This window comes from Dermochelys coriacea, chromosome 16 (assembly GCF_009764565.3).
Source record: "Dermochelys coriacea isolate rDerCor1 chromosome 16, rDerCor1.pri.v4, whole genome shotgun sequence".
Lineage (NCBI taxonomy): Eukaryota > Metazoa > Chordata > Testudines > Dermochelyidae > Dermochelys > Dermochelys coriacea.
This window is the reverse complement of record NC_050083.1, coordinates 1545983-1562895: the sequence shown is the minus strand read 5'-3', so window position 1 is coordinate 1562895 and position 16913 is coordinate 1545983. Positions and strand designations below refer to the sequence as shown.

The window sequence follows — 16913 nt, the reverse complement described above, 5'->3', positions numbered from 1 at the left end:
CAGCCCGAGTTTAAACTGAGGGGCCTTCTTTCTGATCCAGCAAACAGACAGACCCACCTGTCCAAGGTTGAAAGGATGACACGAACCAGAGCCCTTGTGTAGATAAGGGGTGAGCTATGATACGTTTATTAGAATGCATGTACTAATTTTTTATTATTTTGAATATTTTTTCTGTGGTGCTTTTACTTTAATAAATGTGGTTGCTTAGAAAAAGCTGTGTGGTAACTTAGAAGTATGGGCAATTACCCAGTTCATAGCCTTAGAAGAGAAAGCAAAACAGAGATGCTGGCTTGTTTAGACACTCAGTCTTGCTGAGGAATGCACAGTGTAGGCAGGGAACTGTGCAGCCTGGAAACTTGTCTCCGTCCATGAGAGGTGATGGCTGAGGAGCCAGGAGCCTAGAGTCAATACCCAGGCTGGACCATGGATGTGGGAATACAGGTGAAGTTGCCCTGAGTTGTGACAGTCAGGTTCATAAAAGTATAGGAAGAAAGGAAAGTGGATTAATTCACATTATCTGAATGTATTGGTGTAGGAAGTAACGGCCTAGCCACAAAGAAAGTAAGGGAGAAATTTAGGTTTAGACTTCAGGAAACACTTCCTGATAATGAAAGCAATTAGGCATTAGGGCAGACCCTGAAGCAGGAAGGGAAGCATTTTCAATGGAATTGTTCAGGAGATAACACAGCAACATAGAGTAGTGTTGTGGGTTTGACTATGGGACAGATAGTAATTACTGCATGACAGTCGCATGGAGCATTGGATTTATTGCTGCTCTGGGGAGATGTAATTTTTTATTTGTTTGAAGATAGATAATAATGTCCATATAACAATAGTGACCAGCTCGTAAGTGGATAAATTTAATCTTAATATCCAGCACTCACACAATGTTTGGAGGGGGCAGTTTGGTTAAGAAGGGATCTAAATAAGAAAGACGACGAAAAGTCAAGTGAGTTTGAAGAGAGCAGTTTTCCAAAATTTAGTGTTATTACTTTTTTGAAAGGCATACTTCACCCATGAGAAAGGGGTCTGAGCAGAGATGGGAGGCCAATCTGCAAGAAAATAAAGGAAAGAAAGAAAGCAGGCAACCATGGCTTTCTGCCTTTCAATCTTCAACTGCAGCCAGAGGGAACAGGGGATAGACTGGAGAATCGCACCATCACCAGGAAAAGGCAGGTCTAAGTGATTGAGGACTCCTTACTGAGAAAAACAGACAAGCCTGTAACCAGAGCTGATCTAGAGCACAGAAGGGAGTGCTATCTGCTGGGTGCTAAGCTACGGGATGTGGATTTGAGACTGAAGAAGATCCTAATGGGATAGGGAAAGAATCCACTGATTGTCCTTCATGTGGGAACAAATGATACGGCTAGATTCTCGCTGGAATGTATCAGGGGAGACTATGCCAGACTGGGGAAGACACTTAAGGAAATCGAGGCACAGGTGATCTTCAGTGGGATTCTGCCTGTTCCTAGAGAAGGGCAACAACATGATGGGATTATGATGATCAACAGATGGCTCAGGCAGTGGTGCTATAAGGAGGGCTTTGGGAGGTTCTATAGCCATATATAAATAAGAAGAAAACAAAGGAAGAAGTGGCTCCGCTAAACACCGAGGATGGATTGGAGGTTAAAGGATAATTTAGACATGGCCCAATATCTAAACAAATACTTTACCTCAGTCTTTAATGAGGCTAGTGAGGAGCTTAGGGATAATGGTAGGATGACAAATGGGAATGAGGATACGGAGGTAGATATTACCACATCCAAGGTAGAAGCCAAACTCGAGCAGCTTACTGGGACTAAATCGGGGGGACTGGATAATTTTCATCCAAGAATATTAAAGGAACTGGCACATGAAATTGCAAGCCCATTAGCAACAATTTTTAATGAATCTGTAAACTCAGGGGTTGTACCGTATGACTGGAGAATTGCTAACATAGTTCTTATTTTTAAAAAAGAAAAAAAAAGTGTTTCGGGTAACTACAGGCCTGTTAGTTCGACATCTGTAGTATGTAAGGTCTTGGAAAAAGTGTTGAAGGAGAAAATAGTTAAGGACATTGAAGTCAATGGTAATTGGGACAAAATACAACATGGTTTTACAAAGGTAGATCATGCCAAACCAACCTGATCTCCTTCTTTGAGAAGGTAACAGATTTTTTAGACAAAGGAAACGCAGTGGATCTAATTTACCTTCATTTCAGTAAGGCATTTGATACATTTCCACAAGGAGTATTATTAGCTAATTGTCTCTGGATTAAGTTTAGAAGCGTGAGCAACAAGGGTGATGTCGTGGTGGGAGTCTGCTATAGACTACCGGACCAGGGGGATGAGGTGGATGAGGCTTTCTTCCAGCAACTAACAGAAGTTACTAGATCGCAGGCCCTGGTTCTCATGGGAGACTTCAATCACCCTCATGTCTGCTGGGAGAGCAATACAGTGGTGTACAAACAATCCAGGAAGTTTTTGGAAAGTGTAGGGGACAATTTCCTGGTGCAAGTGCTGGAGGAACCAACTAGGGGCAGAGCTCTTCTTGACCTGCTGCTCACAAACCGGGAAGAATTAGTAGGGGAAGCAAAAGTGGATGGGAACCTGGGAGGCAATGACCATGAGATGGTCGAGTTCAGGATCCTAACAAAAGGAAGAAAGGAGAATAGCAAAATATGGACCCTGGACTTCAGAAAAGCAGACTTAGACTCCCTTAGGGAACTGTTGGGCAGGATCCTCTGGGAGAATAACATGAGGCGGCAAGGAGTCCAGGAGAGCTGGCTGTATTTTAAAGAATCCTTACTGAGGTTGCAGAGACAAACCATCCCGATGTGTAAAAAGAATAGTGAGTATGGCAGGCGACCAGCTTGGCTTAACAGTGAAATCCTTGCTGACCTTAAAACACAAAAAAGAAGCTTACAAGAAGTGGAAGATTGGACAAATGACCAGGGAGGAGTATAAAAATATTGCTCGGGCACGCAGGAGTGAAATCAGGAAGGCCAAATCAAACCTGGAGGTGCAGCTAGCAAGAGATGTTAAGAGTAACAAGAATGGTTTCTTCAGGTATGTTAGAAACAAGAAGAAAGTCAACGAAAGTGTGGGACCCCTTACTGAATGAGGGAGGCAACCTAGTGACAGAGGATGTGGAAAAAGCTAATGTCCTCAATGCTTTTTTTGCCTCTGACTTCACGAACAAGGTCAGCTCCCAGACTGCTGCACTGGGCAGGCAGCACAGCATGGGGAGGAGGAGACCAGCCCTCTGTGAAGAAAGAAGTGGTTCAGGACTATTTAGAAAAGCTGGACAAGCACAAGTCCATGGGGCCGGATGTGCTGCATCTGCTAAAGGAGTTGGCGGATGTGATTGCAGAGCCATCGACCATTATCTTTGAAAACTCATGGCCAATGGGGGAGGTCCCGGATGACTGGAAAAAGGCCAATTTTGTGCCCATCTTTAAAAAAGGGAAGGAGGAGGATCAGGGGAACTACAGGCCAGTCAGCCTCACCTCAATCCCTGGAAAAATCATGGAGCAGGTCCTCAAGGAATCAATTCTGAAGCACTTAGAGGAGAGGAAAGTGATCAGGAAGAGTCAGCATGGATTCACCAAGGGCAAGTCATGCCTAACTAATCTACTTGCCTTCTATGACGAGATGGCTGGCTCTGTGGATGAGGAGAAAGCAGTGGACGTGTTGTTCCTTGACTTTAGCAAAGCTTTTGACTTGGTCTCCCACAGTATTCTTGCCAGTAAGTTAAAGAAGCATGGGCTGGATGAATGGACAATAACATGGATAGAAAGCTGGCTAGATTGTCGGGCTCAATGGGTAGTGATCAATGGCTCCATGTCTAGTTGGCAGCTGGTATCAAGTGGAGTGCCCCAAGGATCAATCTTCAGGCCAGTTTTGTTCAATATCTTCCTTAATGATCTGGAGGATGGTGTGGATTGCACCCTCAGCAAATTTGCAGATGACACTAAACTGGGAGAAGAGGTAGATATGCTGGAGGGTAAGGACAGGATACAGAGGGACCTAGACAAATCGGAGGATTGGGCCAAAAGAAATCTGAGGAGGTTCAACGAGGACAAGTGCAGAGTCCTGCACTTAGGACAGAAGAATCCCATGCACTGCTACAGACTAGGGACCGAATGGCTAGGCAGCAGTTCTGCAGAAAAGGACCTAGGGGTTTGCAGTGGATGAGAAGCTGGATATGAGTCAACAGTGTGCCCTTGTGCCAAGAAGGCCAATGGCATTTTGGGATGTATAAGTAGGGGCATTGCCAGCAGATCGAGGGACGTGATCGTTCCCCTCTATTCGACATTGGTGAGGCCTCATCTGGATTACTGTGTCCAGTTTTGGGCCCACGCTACAAGAAGGATGTGGAAAAATTGGAAAGAGTCCAGCGGGGGGCAACAAAAATGATTAGGGGACTGGAACACAAGACTTATGAGGAGAGGCTGAGGGAACGGGGATTGTTTACTTTGCAGCAGAGAAGAATGAGGGGGGATTTGATAGCTGCTTTCAGCTACCTGAAAGGGGGTTCCAAAGAGATTGGATCTAGACTGTTCTCAGTGGTAGCAGATGACAGAACGAGGAGTAATGGTCTCAAAGTTGCAGTGGGGGAGGTTTAGGTTGGATATTAGGAAAAACTTTTTCACTAGGAGGGTGGTGAAGCACTGGAATGGGTTCCCTAGGGAGATGGTGGAATCTCCTTCCTTTGAAGTTTTTAAGGTCAGGCTTGAGAAAGCCCTGGCTGGGATGATTTACTTGGGGATTGGTCCTGCTTTGAGCAGGGGGTTGGACTAGATGACCTCCTGAGGTCCCTTCCAACCCTGATATTCTATGATTCTATGAAATTGGAAACGATGGGGATCAATATGAAAATTGAAAGGTGGATAAGGAACTGGTTAAAGGGGAGACTACAATGGGTCATACTCAAAGGTGAACTGTCAGGCTGGAAGGAGGTTACTAGTGGAGTTCCTCAGGGATCGGTTTTGGGACCAATCTTATTTAACCTTTTTATTACTGACCTTGGTACAAAAAGTGGGAATGTGCTAATAAAGTTTGCAGATGACACGAAGCTGGGAGGTATTGCCAATTGAGAGAGGGACCAGGATATCATACAGGAAGGTCTGGATGATCTTGTAAACTGGAGTAATAGTAAAAGGATGAAATTTAATAGTGAAAAGTGCAAGGTCATGCATTTAGGGATTAATAACAAGAATTTTTGTTATAAACTGGGGACGCATCACTTGGAAGTAACAGAGGAGGAGAAGGATCTTGGAGTATTGGTTGATACAAGATGAGTATGAGCCACCAATGTGATATGGCTGTGAAAAAAGCTAATGCGGTCTTTGGATGCTTCAGGCGAGGTATTTCCAGTAAATATAAGGAGGTGTTAGTACCATTATACAAGACACTGGTGAGACCTTGTCTGGAATATTGTGTGCAGTTTTGATCTCCCATGTTTAAGAAGGATGAATTCAAACTGGAACAGGTATGGAGAAGGGCTACTAGATGATCTGAGGAATGGAAAACCTGTCTTATGAGACTCAAAGAGCTTGGCTTGTTTAGCCTAACCAAAAGAAGGCTGAGGGGAGATATGATTGCTCTCAAATATATCAGATGGATAGGTACCAGGGAGGGAGAGGAATTATTTAAACTCAGTACCAAAGTGAACACAAGAACAAATAGATATAAACTGGCCATCAGTAAGTTTAGACTTGAAATTAGATAAAGGTTTCTCACCATCAGAAGAGCGAAGCTCTGGAATAGCCTTCCAAGGAGAGCAGTGGAGGCAAAAGACATATCTGGCTTCAAGACTAAGCTTGATAAGTTTATGGAGGGGATGGTAAGATGGGATAGCCTAATTTTGGCAATTAATTGATCTTTGACTATTAGCAGTAAATATGCCCAATGGTCTGTGATGGGACGCTAGATAGGGTGAGATCTGAGTTACTACAGATAATTCTTTCCTGGGTGTCTGGCTGGTGAATCTTGCCCACATGCTCAGGCTTTAGCTGATCGCCATATTTGAGGTGGGAAGGAATTTTCCTCCAGGGCAGATTGGCAGAGACCCTGGGGGGTTTTCACCTTCCTCTGCAACATGGGGCACAGGTCACTTGCTGGAGGATTCTCTGCTCCTTGAAGTTTTTAAACCACGAGTTGAGGACTTCAGTAGCTCAGACTTAGCTCAGGGGTTTGTTACAGGCGTGGGTGGGTGAGATTCTGTGGCCTGCATTGTGCAGGAGATCAGACTAGATGATCACAGTGGACCCTTCTGACCTAAAAGTCTATGAATTGGTCTGTGGAAGAAGTATTTGCAGCGTTGGCTCATGCAGAGAACTTGACAATGTTCAGCGATGTCTCGGAAATGAAGGAACTGGCTTCCTTTTGCACAGACTTCACTTGTTGTGTATTTTTAACATTCCTCTGAACATAATTGGACCATGTAACTTCTGTGACTAACATCTGCATGCTTGCTGCCAAGAACATAAGAACGGCCATACTGGGTCAGACCAAAGGTCCATCCAGCCCAGTATCCTGTCTACTGACAGTGGCCAATGCCAGATGCCCCAGAGGGAGTTAAGCTAACAGGTAATGATCAAGTGATCTTCTCTCCTGCCTTCCATCTCCACCCTCTGTCAAACAGAGACTAGGGACACCATTCCTTACCCAACCTGGCTAATAGGCATTAATGGACTTAACCTCCATGAATTTATCCAGTTCTCTTTTAAACCCTGTTTAGTCCTAGCCTTCACAACTTCCTTAGGCAAGGAGTTCCACAGGTTCACTGTGCGCTGAGTGAAGAAGAACTTCCTTTTATTTGTTTTAAACCTGCTGCCCATTAATTTCATTTGATGGCCCCCAGTTCTTAGATTATGGGAATAAGTAAATAACTTTTCCTTATTCACTTTCTCCACACCACTCATGATTTTATAGACCTCTATCATATCCCCCCTTAGTCTCCTCTTTTCCAAGCTGAAAAGTCCTAACCTCTTTAATCTCTCCTCATATGGGACCCATTCCAAACCCCTATTCATTTTAGTTGCCCTTTTCTGAACCTTTTCTAATGCCAGTATATCTTTTTTGAGATGAGGGGACCCACATCTGTACACAGTATTCAAGATGTGGGCATACCATGGATTTATATAAGGGAAATAAGATATTCTCCATCTTATTCTCTATCCCTTTTTTAATGATTCCTAACATCACGTTTGCTTTTTTGACTGCCGCTGCTCACTGCATGGACGACTTCAGAGAACTATCCACGATCTTTCTCCTGATTAGTTGTAGCTAAATTAGCCCCCATCATATTGTATGTATAATTGGGGTTATTTTTCCAATGTGCATTACTTTACATTTATCCACATTACATTTCATTTGCCATTTTGTTGCCCAATCACTTAGTTTTGTGAGATCTTTTTGAAGTTCTTCACAGTCTGCTTTCGTCTTAACTATCTTGAGCAGTTTAGTATCATCTGCAAACTTTGCCACCTCACTGTTTACCCCTTTCTCCAGATCAGTCTTCTTCTTCAAGAGCCTTCCACCCACAGTTTGTCTGATCTTTGGAAAGATGTCCCCTTCCAGGATAACAGTGCATTTTGACAGGCCTGCAATTCATGGATTTGCTTTTAGGTTGATGGACAACAGCTTCTTTCTTTTCCTGCCATGGACTGTCTAATCCCCAAGGAGGCCGTTTTCTTGGCCTGTTTAGAATAACCCTTCCATACGGAACTGGACCGTAGTGCAGACTCTTTAAACACCAGAGGGACTCCTTGTGGGTTGGGAGTCATATTCATTCTAGCCCCTCTACACATCACCGCTCACAACTATCTCAACACTTTAGGCAGCATCCACTGCACTGACATCAGAGGAAGAACCAAAGGAGATGCTGAGGGCTGACAACAGCACAGCACAAACAGGAACCTCTGAGACAGAAACTGCATCTGTTCCTTCTTTGGCTGCATCCACCCCATCAAGCTGGCAGCCTGGGGAGGAGAGGGGGAAGAAAGAGGAGAAGCAGGGCTTCTGAACTCCTTCTCTATGCTACTCCAATATAGGGGAATGGTCAGGTGACCTCTTGCACTGCTGGAGAGAATGACCAGTTCTAGGTTTCAAATTGTCAGGCACAGCTAATTTAGAGTACTGTTTTAATCTATTGGACCACCTCTAATTTTCAGTTTTGCACCTATATACAAATGTCTTAAGAAGCTGCACCTTTGCTAATTAAATATATATTTACTCAAGAAAAAACAACATCAGTAATATCCAATTGATAAATTCTCCTCGTCTGGGAAAGCAGGAGGGCTGCAAAAACGACTGTTCCACTCTCTGCGGGGGAGTAGGAAGGAAGGAAATGTGAATTATAAGCTTCTATAAAAGGTCCATTTTTAATAGGAAGGAAATTAGATTTAAGTAGAAAAGGCTATGCTTAATATCACTGCACAAGCTGGGAAAAGCTAGAAAATTCTAAGCTAAGGATAACAGTGTGTCCTCACATCACATTGTTGCATCTTCCATCACAATGGTGAAGGGAGTAGAAGCTGGAAAGCCCATCTTTGACTTTGCATCACAACCTTCACTTTATTTAAACAGTCACAATTGAGTATTCACCTCCAAATAGCTCACCTTTGGCTTCTGTAATGGGACTAGGGGATCTAAATATAGGTTAAAATTAACCAGTTAAACGATTAAAATTATATTGTTTAACCAGTTAACCATTAACTGAGGTAGCTCCGTCGGGCCTGGCACGGCGTGAGCTGTCGCTGGGGTTTCTCCAGCCAGCCAGCACAGCACGGCCAGAGCTCGAGCCCCCTCCAGCCTGGCCGGGGCTTGGGTTCTGCCAGCATTGGGGTCCCACTGACCAGCTCGGCGCAGCTGGGGCTGAGGCCCTCTGGACAGCCTGCCCATGCGGCCAGGGCTGCTCCGACCGGCCTCCTGCTGGCCCGGCGTGGCCGGGATCCCTCCTGCCGGCCCGGCGTGGTCGGGGCTACGGTCTCTGCTGCCAGCAGGGGATTGCCATGGTTAACTGTTAAGGCCAGTTAACCAGTAAGCCTAATGCTTACCAGTTAACTTTTTACATCCCTAAATGGACTATTAAAAATATCACATATTTTTGCTTTTAAAAAACAGTCATAACTCATAACTGAGCAGAGACAAAGACTCTGTTGATACAACAACATGTGGCTTAAATCTGAAAGGAGAAAAAAAGCTGTTCTGTTAAATTGACAGCTCTGCACACAGGGCTTATAACTTAACTGGTATAATAAATCATGGAGAGAGAGTTCTGTTTGGCTGAAATAAGCATTTATTTGGACAGGGAACAAGTGTGTTTTAAAATCACTCTGGACACTGTACACAAAATTATTTCTTCATTTTACTTTCTTTGAGTATTTCCCAAAAGTTTTGCATTTGCTCTGTTTAGAACTATTTACTCTTTGGTATTTAATCTATCTCATGTCAGCCTGCCAAAACCATTCAGCTTTTATCTAAACAGCTCCTCTCTACTCATTGTGGGGTTAGATCTCGCTCCAAAGGAGCATTGCTGGTAACAAGAAAGCAGCTCACTCCATTTCCATTATCACATTGAACCCTGCCATTTTCCTGCACTAATCCAGATGAAGGATTGACATAAAGTCCATGTTTTCTTCTAACCAACAGCCAATCCCTCTCTTCCTCTCCTGATTTTTTCCCTTTTTACTAGCACATGCCCTATCTTCTTCCAAATAGCTTTTAACACTTTTTCTTTTCAGACATACATTCTTATTTATGTATAAAACTTTGTGCAGTGGCTGCCACTGCCTATCCACATCAGCACAGAATCTTAACACGCAAGGTGTACTGAAACCAAAAAAAAACCACATGAAACTTAAAATCCTTAGGCACTGATTTTCCCAGTAACTTTAAAGAGGTGCTCAAGTAGTTACCATCTTTATTCCGTCCTTGGAACTCTACCAGAAACACCCCCATTGGTCTCTAGATCCTAAACAGTTGCACCATTGCTGGTGTACACTAAAAAATGAGAAGAACTTGGCAGAACATTCTAAGCACAATACTGAAATGTAACTGTAGATGGGACTAAGGACTGCAGCTGTGTGTTTAAATAAAAATCAGATGGTTCCTGGAACTGATTACAGCCCTCAAGCAAAGAGGATGCTGGCGCATATTAATGACATTTAACACCCATATGTCATTGTTAAGTTATTGGCTAACACATGCAAACATGTCATTATACTACTCAGATGAGTCTTCAAAGTAAGATGCAAACCAAAATATAAACTGTGCCATAAAACTAAACTAGTCTTTCCAGTTAGTTTGTGGAACTGAACTGTGAGAAAAAAGTTGTAGGAGACAGTACTTGACAGCAGAGAAAAGTATTTCATACAAGCAACTGGGGCTTCCCTTCACCAGCTTATATGGAGAACCATACTCCAAATTTTGTTCCACAATGCCCACCTTGTATGTGTGGTAAAGTAGGGAGAGGATGAGAAAGTGTGACATGGCATAGGATAAAGAAAAGGAGTACTTGTGGCACCTTAGAGACTAACAAATTTATTAGAGCATAAGCTTTAGTGAGCTACAGCTCACTTCATCGGATGCATTTATGCTGTAGCTCACGAAAGCTTATGCTCTAATAAATTTGTTAGTCTCTAAGGTGCCACAAGTACTCCTTTTCTTTTTGCGGATACAGACTAACACGGCTGCTACTCTGAAACATGGCATAGTATGTAAGTAAGGGGAGAATTTTTGGTATACAAGATTTTGTCATTCAAATGCTGTTATCACTGATGGGAATCATGAGGGTAAAGCCCTTCAGAAAGAGTTATAACTACCCCCTTCGTATCCCCTAAGTGAGAATTGCTATAAAAATGTCACCTCAGAATCCTATCTGGAAAATGTGTGCTTATTCCATTTCACCTTTGCTCTTCTGGCACAAAAAAAATTTTTTTAGAAGATGAAGATACAGTGATGATTGTGATAATACCATCTAACATTTACATGCTGACACTACCTTTCATTCTGGAATATCCAAAAGCATTTCAGAATAATATATACATTATTCATTTTGCCTCTCACTGAAAAGCAGCCACCTCTGAAACAAAGCTAAGAAGCTGTTTATGAGTTCAGAAGCCCAAGCCTTTAACACAATTGCAGGAATCAAATGCTTTTAAAGCCCTGGCCATGATCTTCCATGGCCCTGAGTAGGAGAATTCCACTTTGCAGGGCTGACCATTTGAGTCCCTGCTGAACAGGGATACAGTTCCATCAGTTCTTGGCTCATGCCAATCAACTACCTGGAGGTCTGTGCAAGACCCCATCCTTCTCACAGTTCAGTAGTCACTCACACCAGGGCTCAGCTCAGCTCCTGCTTTCCTCCCACTGCCACCATCTGATCAGTGGAAGTAGGGAGGACATGTTGGCAGTAAGTTCTCTGTCTCCCCTCCCCTCCAACTTGCTGCACACCCTGCCTACAATGATTACGGAGCAGTACTAGAGGGAGAGACTGGGTCCACTAGAGGCCTCCCATTCTTACCAGAGAAAACCTGAGGAAAGCAGGAGAGGGGAGGGGATAAAGTGGGCAGTACTTCATCTTTAAAAATTATTCTGCATCCCAAAAATAAAATTACAGCCCTATAGCATTTTAGGAATTCACAGCATATGACAGAACTCTTTAAGGCATAAAGCAAAGAATGATCTTCTGGCTAAAGCAAAGGATCTGGAGCCAGGAGATATGAATTCCATGGTAAATTCAGAGACAGGTGTCCTCAGTGACCATGGACAAGTCACATAACCTCTCAGGTTGGCATCATCACCATCTGTGTAATCCAGATAACGACTACTTCTTAAGAGGCTCTGAAGGCACTATAAAGTAGTGTGGCCCAGTGGACAGGGAAGAATTGGGTTCTGTTTCCAGCTTTATCACTGACCTATTGTATGAATTAGGCCAATTCACTATCTCTTTCTATACTTCAATTTCCCATCTGTAAAAGGAAATAAAAATACTGGCCCATCTTTGTAAAGTGCTTTGAGGTCTGTAGATCAAAACGGCTATACAACAACTAATGAATATTACTGAAACTGGAGAGGGAATTTACAGTTACAGTAAAGCGATGCACTGAAACTGAGATTTATGCTATACAGCCATGGGTCTGGTATATGAAGTAAGTGCCATTTATTTAAGGAAGCCTGCTCAATCTGGGTATGATCCAATGTGAATTATTCAGAAACTGCATCAAATTAAACTGGGTGGCTTTGAATTTTTTTTTTTTAAATCAACATCAGTAAGTCACAGAGTATATTCACAGCCAAGCCATGACTCCAACATGCGAATAAGGCTCATCTTATGAGGGATAGCTCAATGGTTTGAGTATTGGCCTACTAAACCCAGAGTTGCGAGTGCAGTCCTTGAGGGGGCCATTTAGGGATCTGGGGCAAAAAATTGGGGATTGGTCCTGCTTTGAGAAGGGGGTTGGACTAGATGACCTCCTGAGGTCCCTTCCAACCCTGATATTCTATGACTCTATGATTCTAATAGCTAGGAAATTCAAAGCTAAAGGAGATTACGTGCCTATAATTTAAAGTATTATCAGAACAAAAAACAAAATCACACCCCTCACTGGTAAGAGTTAACCACCTGTCTTACTTTTGATTTTCCTGGCTTTTGCCACTTTTCTCAACACTTTAATAATACTTAACACTTAATATAAACACTTTTCAATTTCAAAGCACTTTATGCACATTAATTCATTCATTCTCACAATCTCTTTGTAAAGTAGGAATTATTACCCTGCATATTATAGATGGGAATCTGAAGAAGAGATATTAAATGATTTGCCCACGATCAAAGAGGGAGTCAGTGCTGGGATTAGAACCCCCGAGTTAATGGGGGTGGTTTTTGGTGCTCTATATTTAAAGAGGATTTTTTTTTTTTTTTTTTTTAAGAAATGGTGATGGGAGCATTAAAAAATACTAAAGGAACTATAACAGCTCTCAAGGAAACACATATATGGGGTCATGCCAATCCATAGTGTAACTACACTGATAAAAGCATATTATTTAGGTAATTAAATCCATAGTTAAGAAAGTGTGACAGTTAGCTGATAAACCGCTAGTACCTCCCACACAGTATGAGTGATATATCCCAGATCCTAAACTTTGTACTCTGCAGAACACCAAATTAAGAATTATGTTTACATCAATATCTATCTCTCTAACAGAAATGTAATCTTGCTAATGCTGATCTGTGTGGCAGTCCAAATATTTTTAATATGAAAGTCTGCCCCCTAGTGAAATTGAAGGTGAAGTTTTAGAATATGTACAGTGGTGACTGTGCTCAGAATGGAATCAGATTTTTATGGCATTTTTAATGACTGTCACACTTCATTCCCACTTGAACAACAGGAAAAAATAAATCAAATAGACCTAATTTGTGAATTACTCCTTTGTGAATGTCTTTGGGTTATTTTTTAATCCACAGGCCCTGCTACATGATGGTTTAGTTGTTTAAACTTCAGATTAAAAATTCCTAGAACCACACACTTGAAACCAAAGCGCCAATAGCTCAGTGTCACTCTTCCAAGGCACATAAACTGAGTTCTACACAAACTACTATGTCTCTGAGGAACTGGGGTGAGGTGGTCTTTTTGAAGAGACCTTATAAACTGATATCCTATTTGCTTCGCATGGACATGTGAGATGCTCTAGGCTTCTCTAGTTGGGCTTCTACTATGTTCAAAGGAGTCTGAATGTACTAAATATGGAAATTCACTCTAACATTCTGGATCATGAAATGAAATGGCATGACTTGGGACACAAATGAATCCAACCTTTGCAATGCCAATGGGAATCACATATGAAGTCGACAGATCAAAGGTAAAGGAACCTCCCAAATCTGTTCCCAAATATGACTGCCATATCATAAAACTCAGCTTGTTCGAAAGGATATCACCAGTAAGAACGGCCATATAAACAATAATGGTTTTGAGCAAGTTCTTGCTACAAACTTTCACAGCTGTGACTTTGCCTTTATTCAGGTTTGCTTTAATGCATCTACATGAACAAAATATGCTAGCAGAACTCTGCAAACATGCACCATATGCTTTTTGATCTGGTGCAGCGTCCCATCCTGAACAAACTCTTCACCGGACAAGTCACGATAAAATTGGTCTTCAGAGCACAGTTTAAGTTTATTTTTAAAATTTCACTGTCAAACTACGAAAACAGAGCCATCCATCTTACAGAACTACCCATCAATATTAGCTTAAATAAATGTAGGTCTAGTGGACCAGCAAACTTACCCAAGAAGGAAGACAGTGCATGTGCTGCCTGTTCAGTGATGACAGAATAATTCCTCCACTGTATACACTAAAAGGTATTAAACAAACCTGTTAGAGTTTACTCATTTCTCTACATACTTAGTCCCTAATTCAGGACAGCTCTTAAACACATGTACAAGTCCCACTGAGGTCAACGAAATTTAAGTACATGCTTAATGTTAAGCAGGTACTTAAGTGCTAACCTGAATAGGGATGAATTTAAGCACATGCTAAATTGCTTTCCTGAAATGGGGCCTTAAACACTTGCTAAAATCTCAACTACTTACTAAATGCAAAATCTCCACTAATGTAATATTAGGATTGCACAGTTAAAATCACTGAAGAGTGAAAAATGCAAAAATTAAGCATTTTAAAAGCAATGTTAACTGTGCCACATTTCCACATCCCACATGGACCACAGCGTAGCAGAGAGACCATCTCCTTCCCGTTCACACTCATGTAATGTCCCTCTGGCAACTGCAGCAATTGCTTACCAGAAAAAATATTTTTCAATTATGTGGCCAACTTTTAAGGAGCTTCTCACAGGTCTCTTTCCCTTTGATATAACTAAATATAATATGATATAACATGTCTTGCATAGAGTTCGTAACACTGATAATTTCTGAGCTGAAAGTAAAAAAGTTGCAATTCTGTCCCGTAATCAAAAAGCCAAAATCTATTTCCTTTGTTTCCAAAAATGTGAAGTTTCAATCCCAAACAGATACAATCCTACTTTTGTTTGTATAGTACCTAGCACAAGGCCCCATTATTGTCTGGCCCTCAGGCACTACCATAATAAATATGATTATTATTAATATTTTCCCAAAAGTTATAAGCCATTTTATATCTGACAAAAAACAAAGTGAGTCACTTGTATCCAGCAAACATTTACATATGCATTTTGCAAGCAGTCCAAATTCCTACTGTGCTCTATCCCACATGCATTGATTTTGTTATTTTCCACCCAATTCTTTTTCTGACTTAACAACTCCTTCCTTGAGGAAGACTACTTTTAAAAGATCAGCAGTGGAAAGACAGTTTCCTGAATGTTCTTGAAGTGGGAATTTTTCTTTCAGAGACACACAACCCAAACATGACTGAAAGAATTTACTTGAAACTTATTTTAAGTAATCACCGTCGAACATATACCAAGCATGAAAACTTTCAGTCCGGAATGAGAATTCTGGGGAAAGATACGAGCAAAAGAAAACATGGGATGATAATGAAAACCTTTAGCAACCTTAACTGTTGCTACCAGAGAAACCACAGCCTCACGCTATATCCTGGTGATTTTCTGGAGACCGTCATTTACCAGTTGCTCTTCTCATCTGATAAGCTGATGAAAGAGCAAGACATGCACTACAGAAATTCACGGTAGCGAGATTCAGTAGAGCATGCATTACTGTACATCCCATCTATAAAACATATCTGCACAGCTAGGCTAATGTGCCGTGATGTGCATTGTGATATGTTCACACAAATGTCAACGATGTCCACAAATAAACTGCACTGTAAGATTGTAATAAAGAACATGTCAATGAGAGCACAGAGTATGTTAACAAGAAAGGAACTGCTCTACAATGTCAGTACCCTCACATTTACATTATTTGGTCACAGCTGCATAATGAAGAGCAGGGGCTGATTAAAAGCCACAGAGCACACGTACACACTGTGAAATACCAGTTTATCCCTTTTCTATTCTATGAAATATCTAACAAACACCTTGATCATCAGAATTCCAGTGTGACATACACTGAGTACAGTGAGCATGTTTCTGTTCTCACATGGGGCTACTTTTTTCCAAGAGCTGTGCTCATTTCAGATTTGCATTTCACCTTTAACACAGTTCATCTTAAGGACTAACAAGCACTGTTAAGTGTCTTTGGAAAAGAAACTTTGTGTGGCATGGAGGTACACAAAATCTTCAAAGCAAAACTTTATGGGGTTTAGTTTTCCTCCTCTGAACTCACAAATGAGTTCTGTGAATAATATTAGTCTGATGCAGTTTCAAATGAGCTGATCAAACCCTTCCCCTGACTAAATATGTCTTAGAATAAAAACACTGATTTTTTTTAAACAAAAACCCTTTGTTAAATTACTGCAAGTGCAAAACTCCACAAAAAGTGATTATAAAACAACCTGTGCACCAGGTGAGCCAAACATGGCTCCTTCTTCTGCACACAATTACAGTAGATTCTATCTCCCCATCCATAAAAGACTGTCTGTGGAACTTATTCCCTGGCATACATTGGATTATTTCACTATACATTGGAGTATCTTCTTGTTGCCTGTGTGTAACTGTTAGAAAAAGCACTGGGAATCAGAAATCTTAGGTTACCTGTTGTATGACCATGAGCAAGTCACTTCCCCCAGAGTAAAAAAGTGGATAACATAATCTATCTAGAGTACCTGGCAGAACTGTGAAGCACTTTGAGATGTGAGGTACGATATAAAAAGACAAAGTATTATTACTAATAAAATACACTGAACCCTATCCATTTTTTTAATAAAAAACATAGCTCTGGCCCAATAGCATTAAAAAAAAAAATCAACATTTTAATTTTTAGAGACTTCCATATGCTTCAGAGATTTCTCCGTCTCTGAGACAATGGTTATTCCC

The 16913-nt window shown here is 41.6% G+C and overlaps 1 protein-coding gene across 9 annotated transcripts in view; it reads right to left on the bottom strand.

The window, feature by feature from the left end:
• Positions 1 to 16913, bottom strand: part of EXD3 (exonuclease 3'-5' domain containing 3) — a 585677-nt gene that overhangs the window by 566941 nt on the left and 1823 nt on the right. For all 9 annotated transcript variants that reach the window (XM_038374189.2, XM_038374190.2, XM_043498834.1 and 6 more), the window contains exon 2: positions 14276 to 14342. Coding sequence is in view for 3 of the 9 variants with exons in the window: in XM_043498837.1 (XP_043354772.1) it covers positions 14276 to 14342 (67 nt within the window). In the remaining 6 variants the exon portion in view is untranslated. The remainder of the gene's footprint in view (positions 1 to 14275; positions 14343 to 16913) is intronic.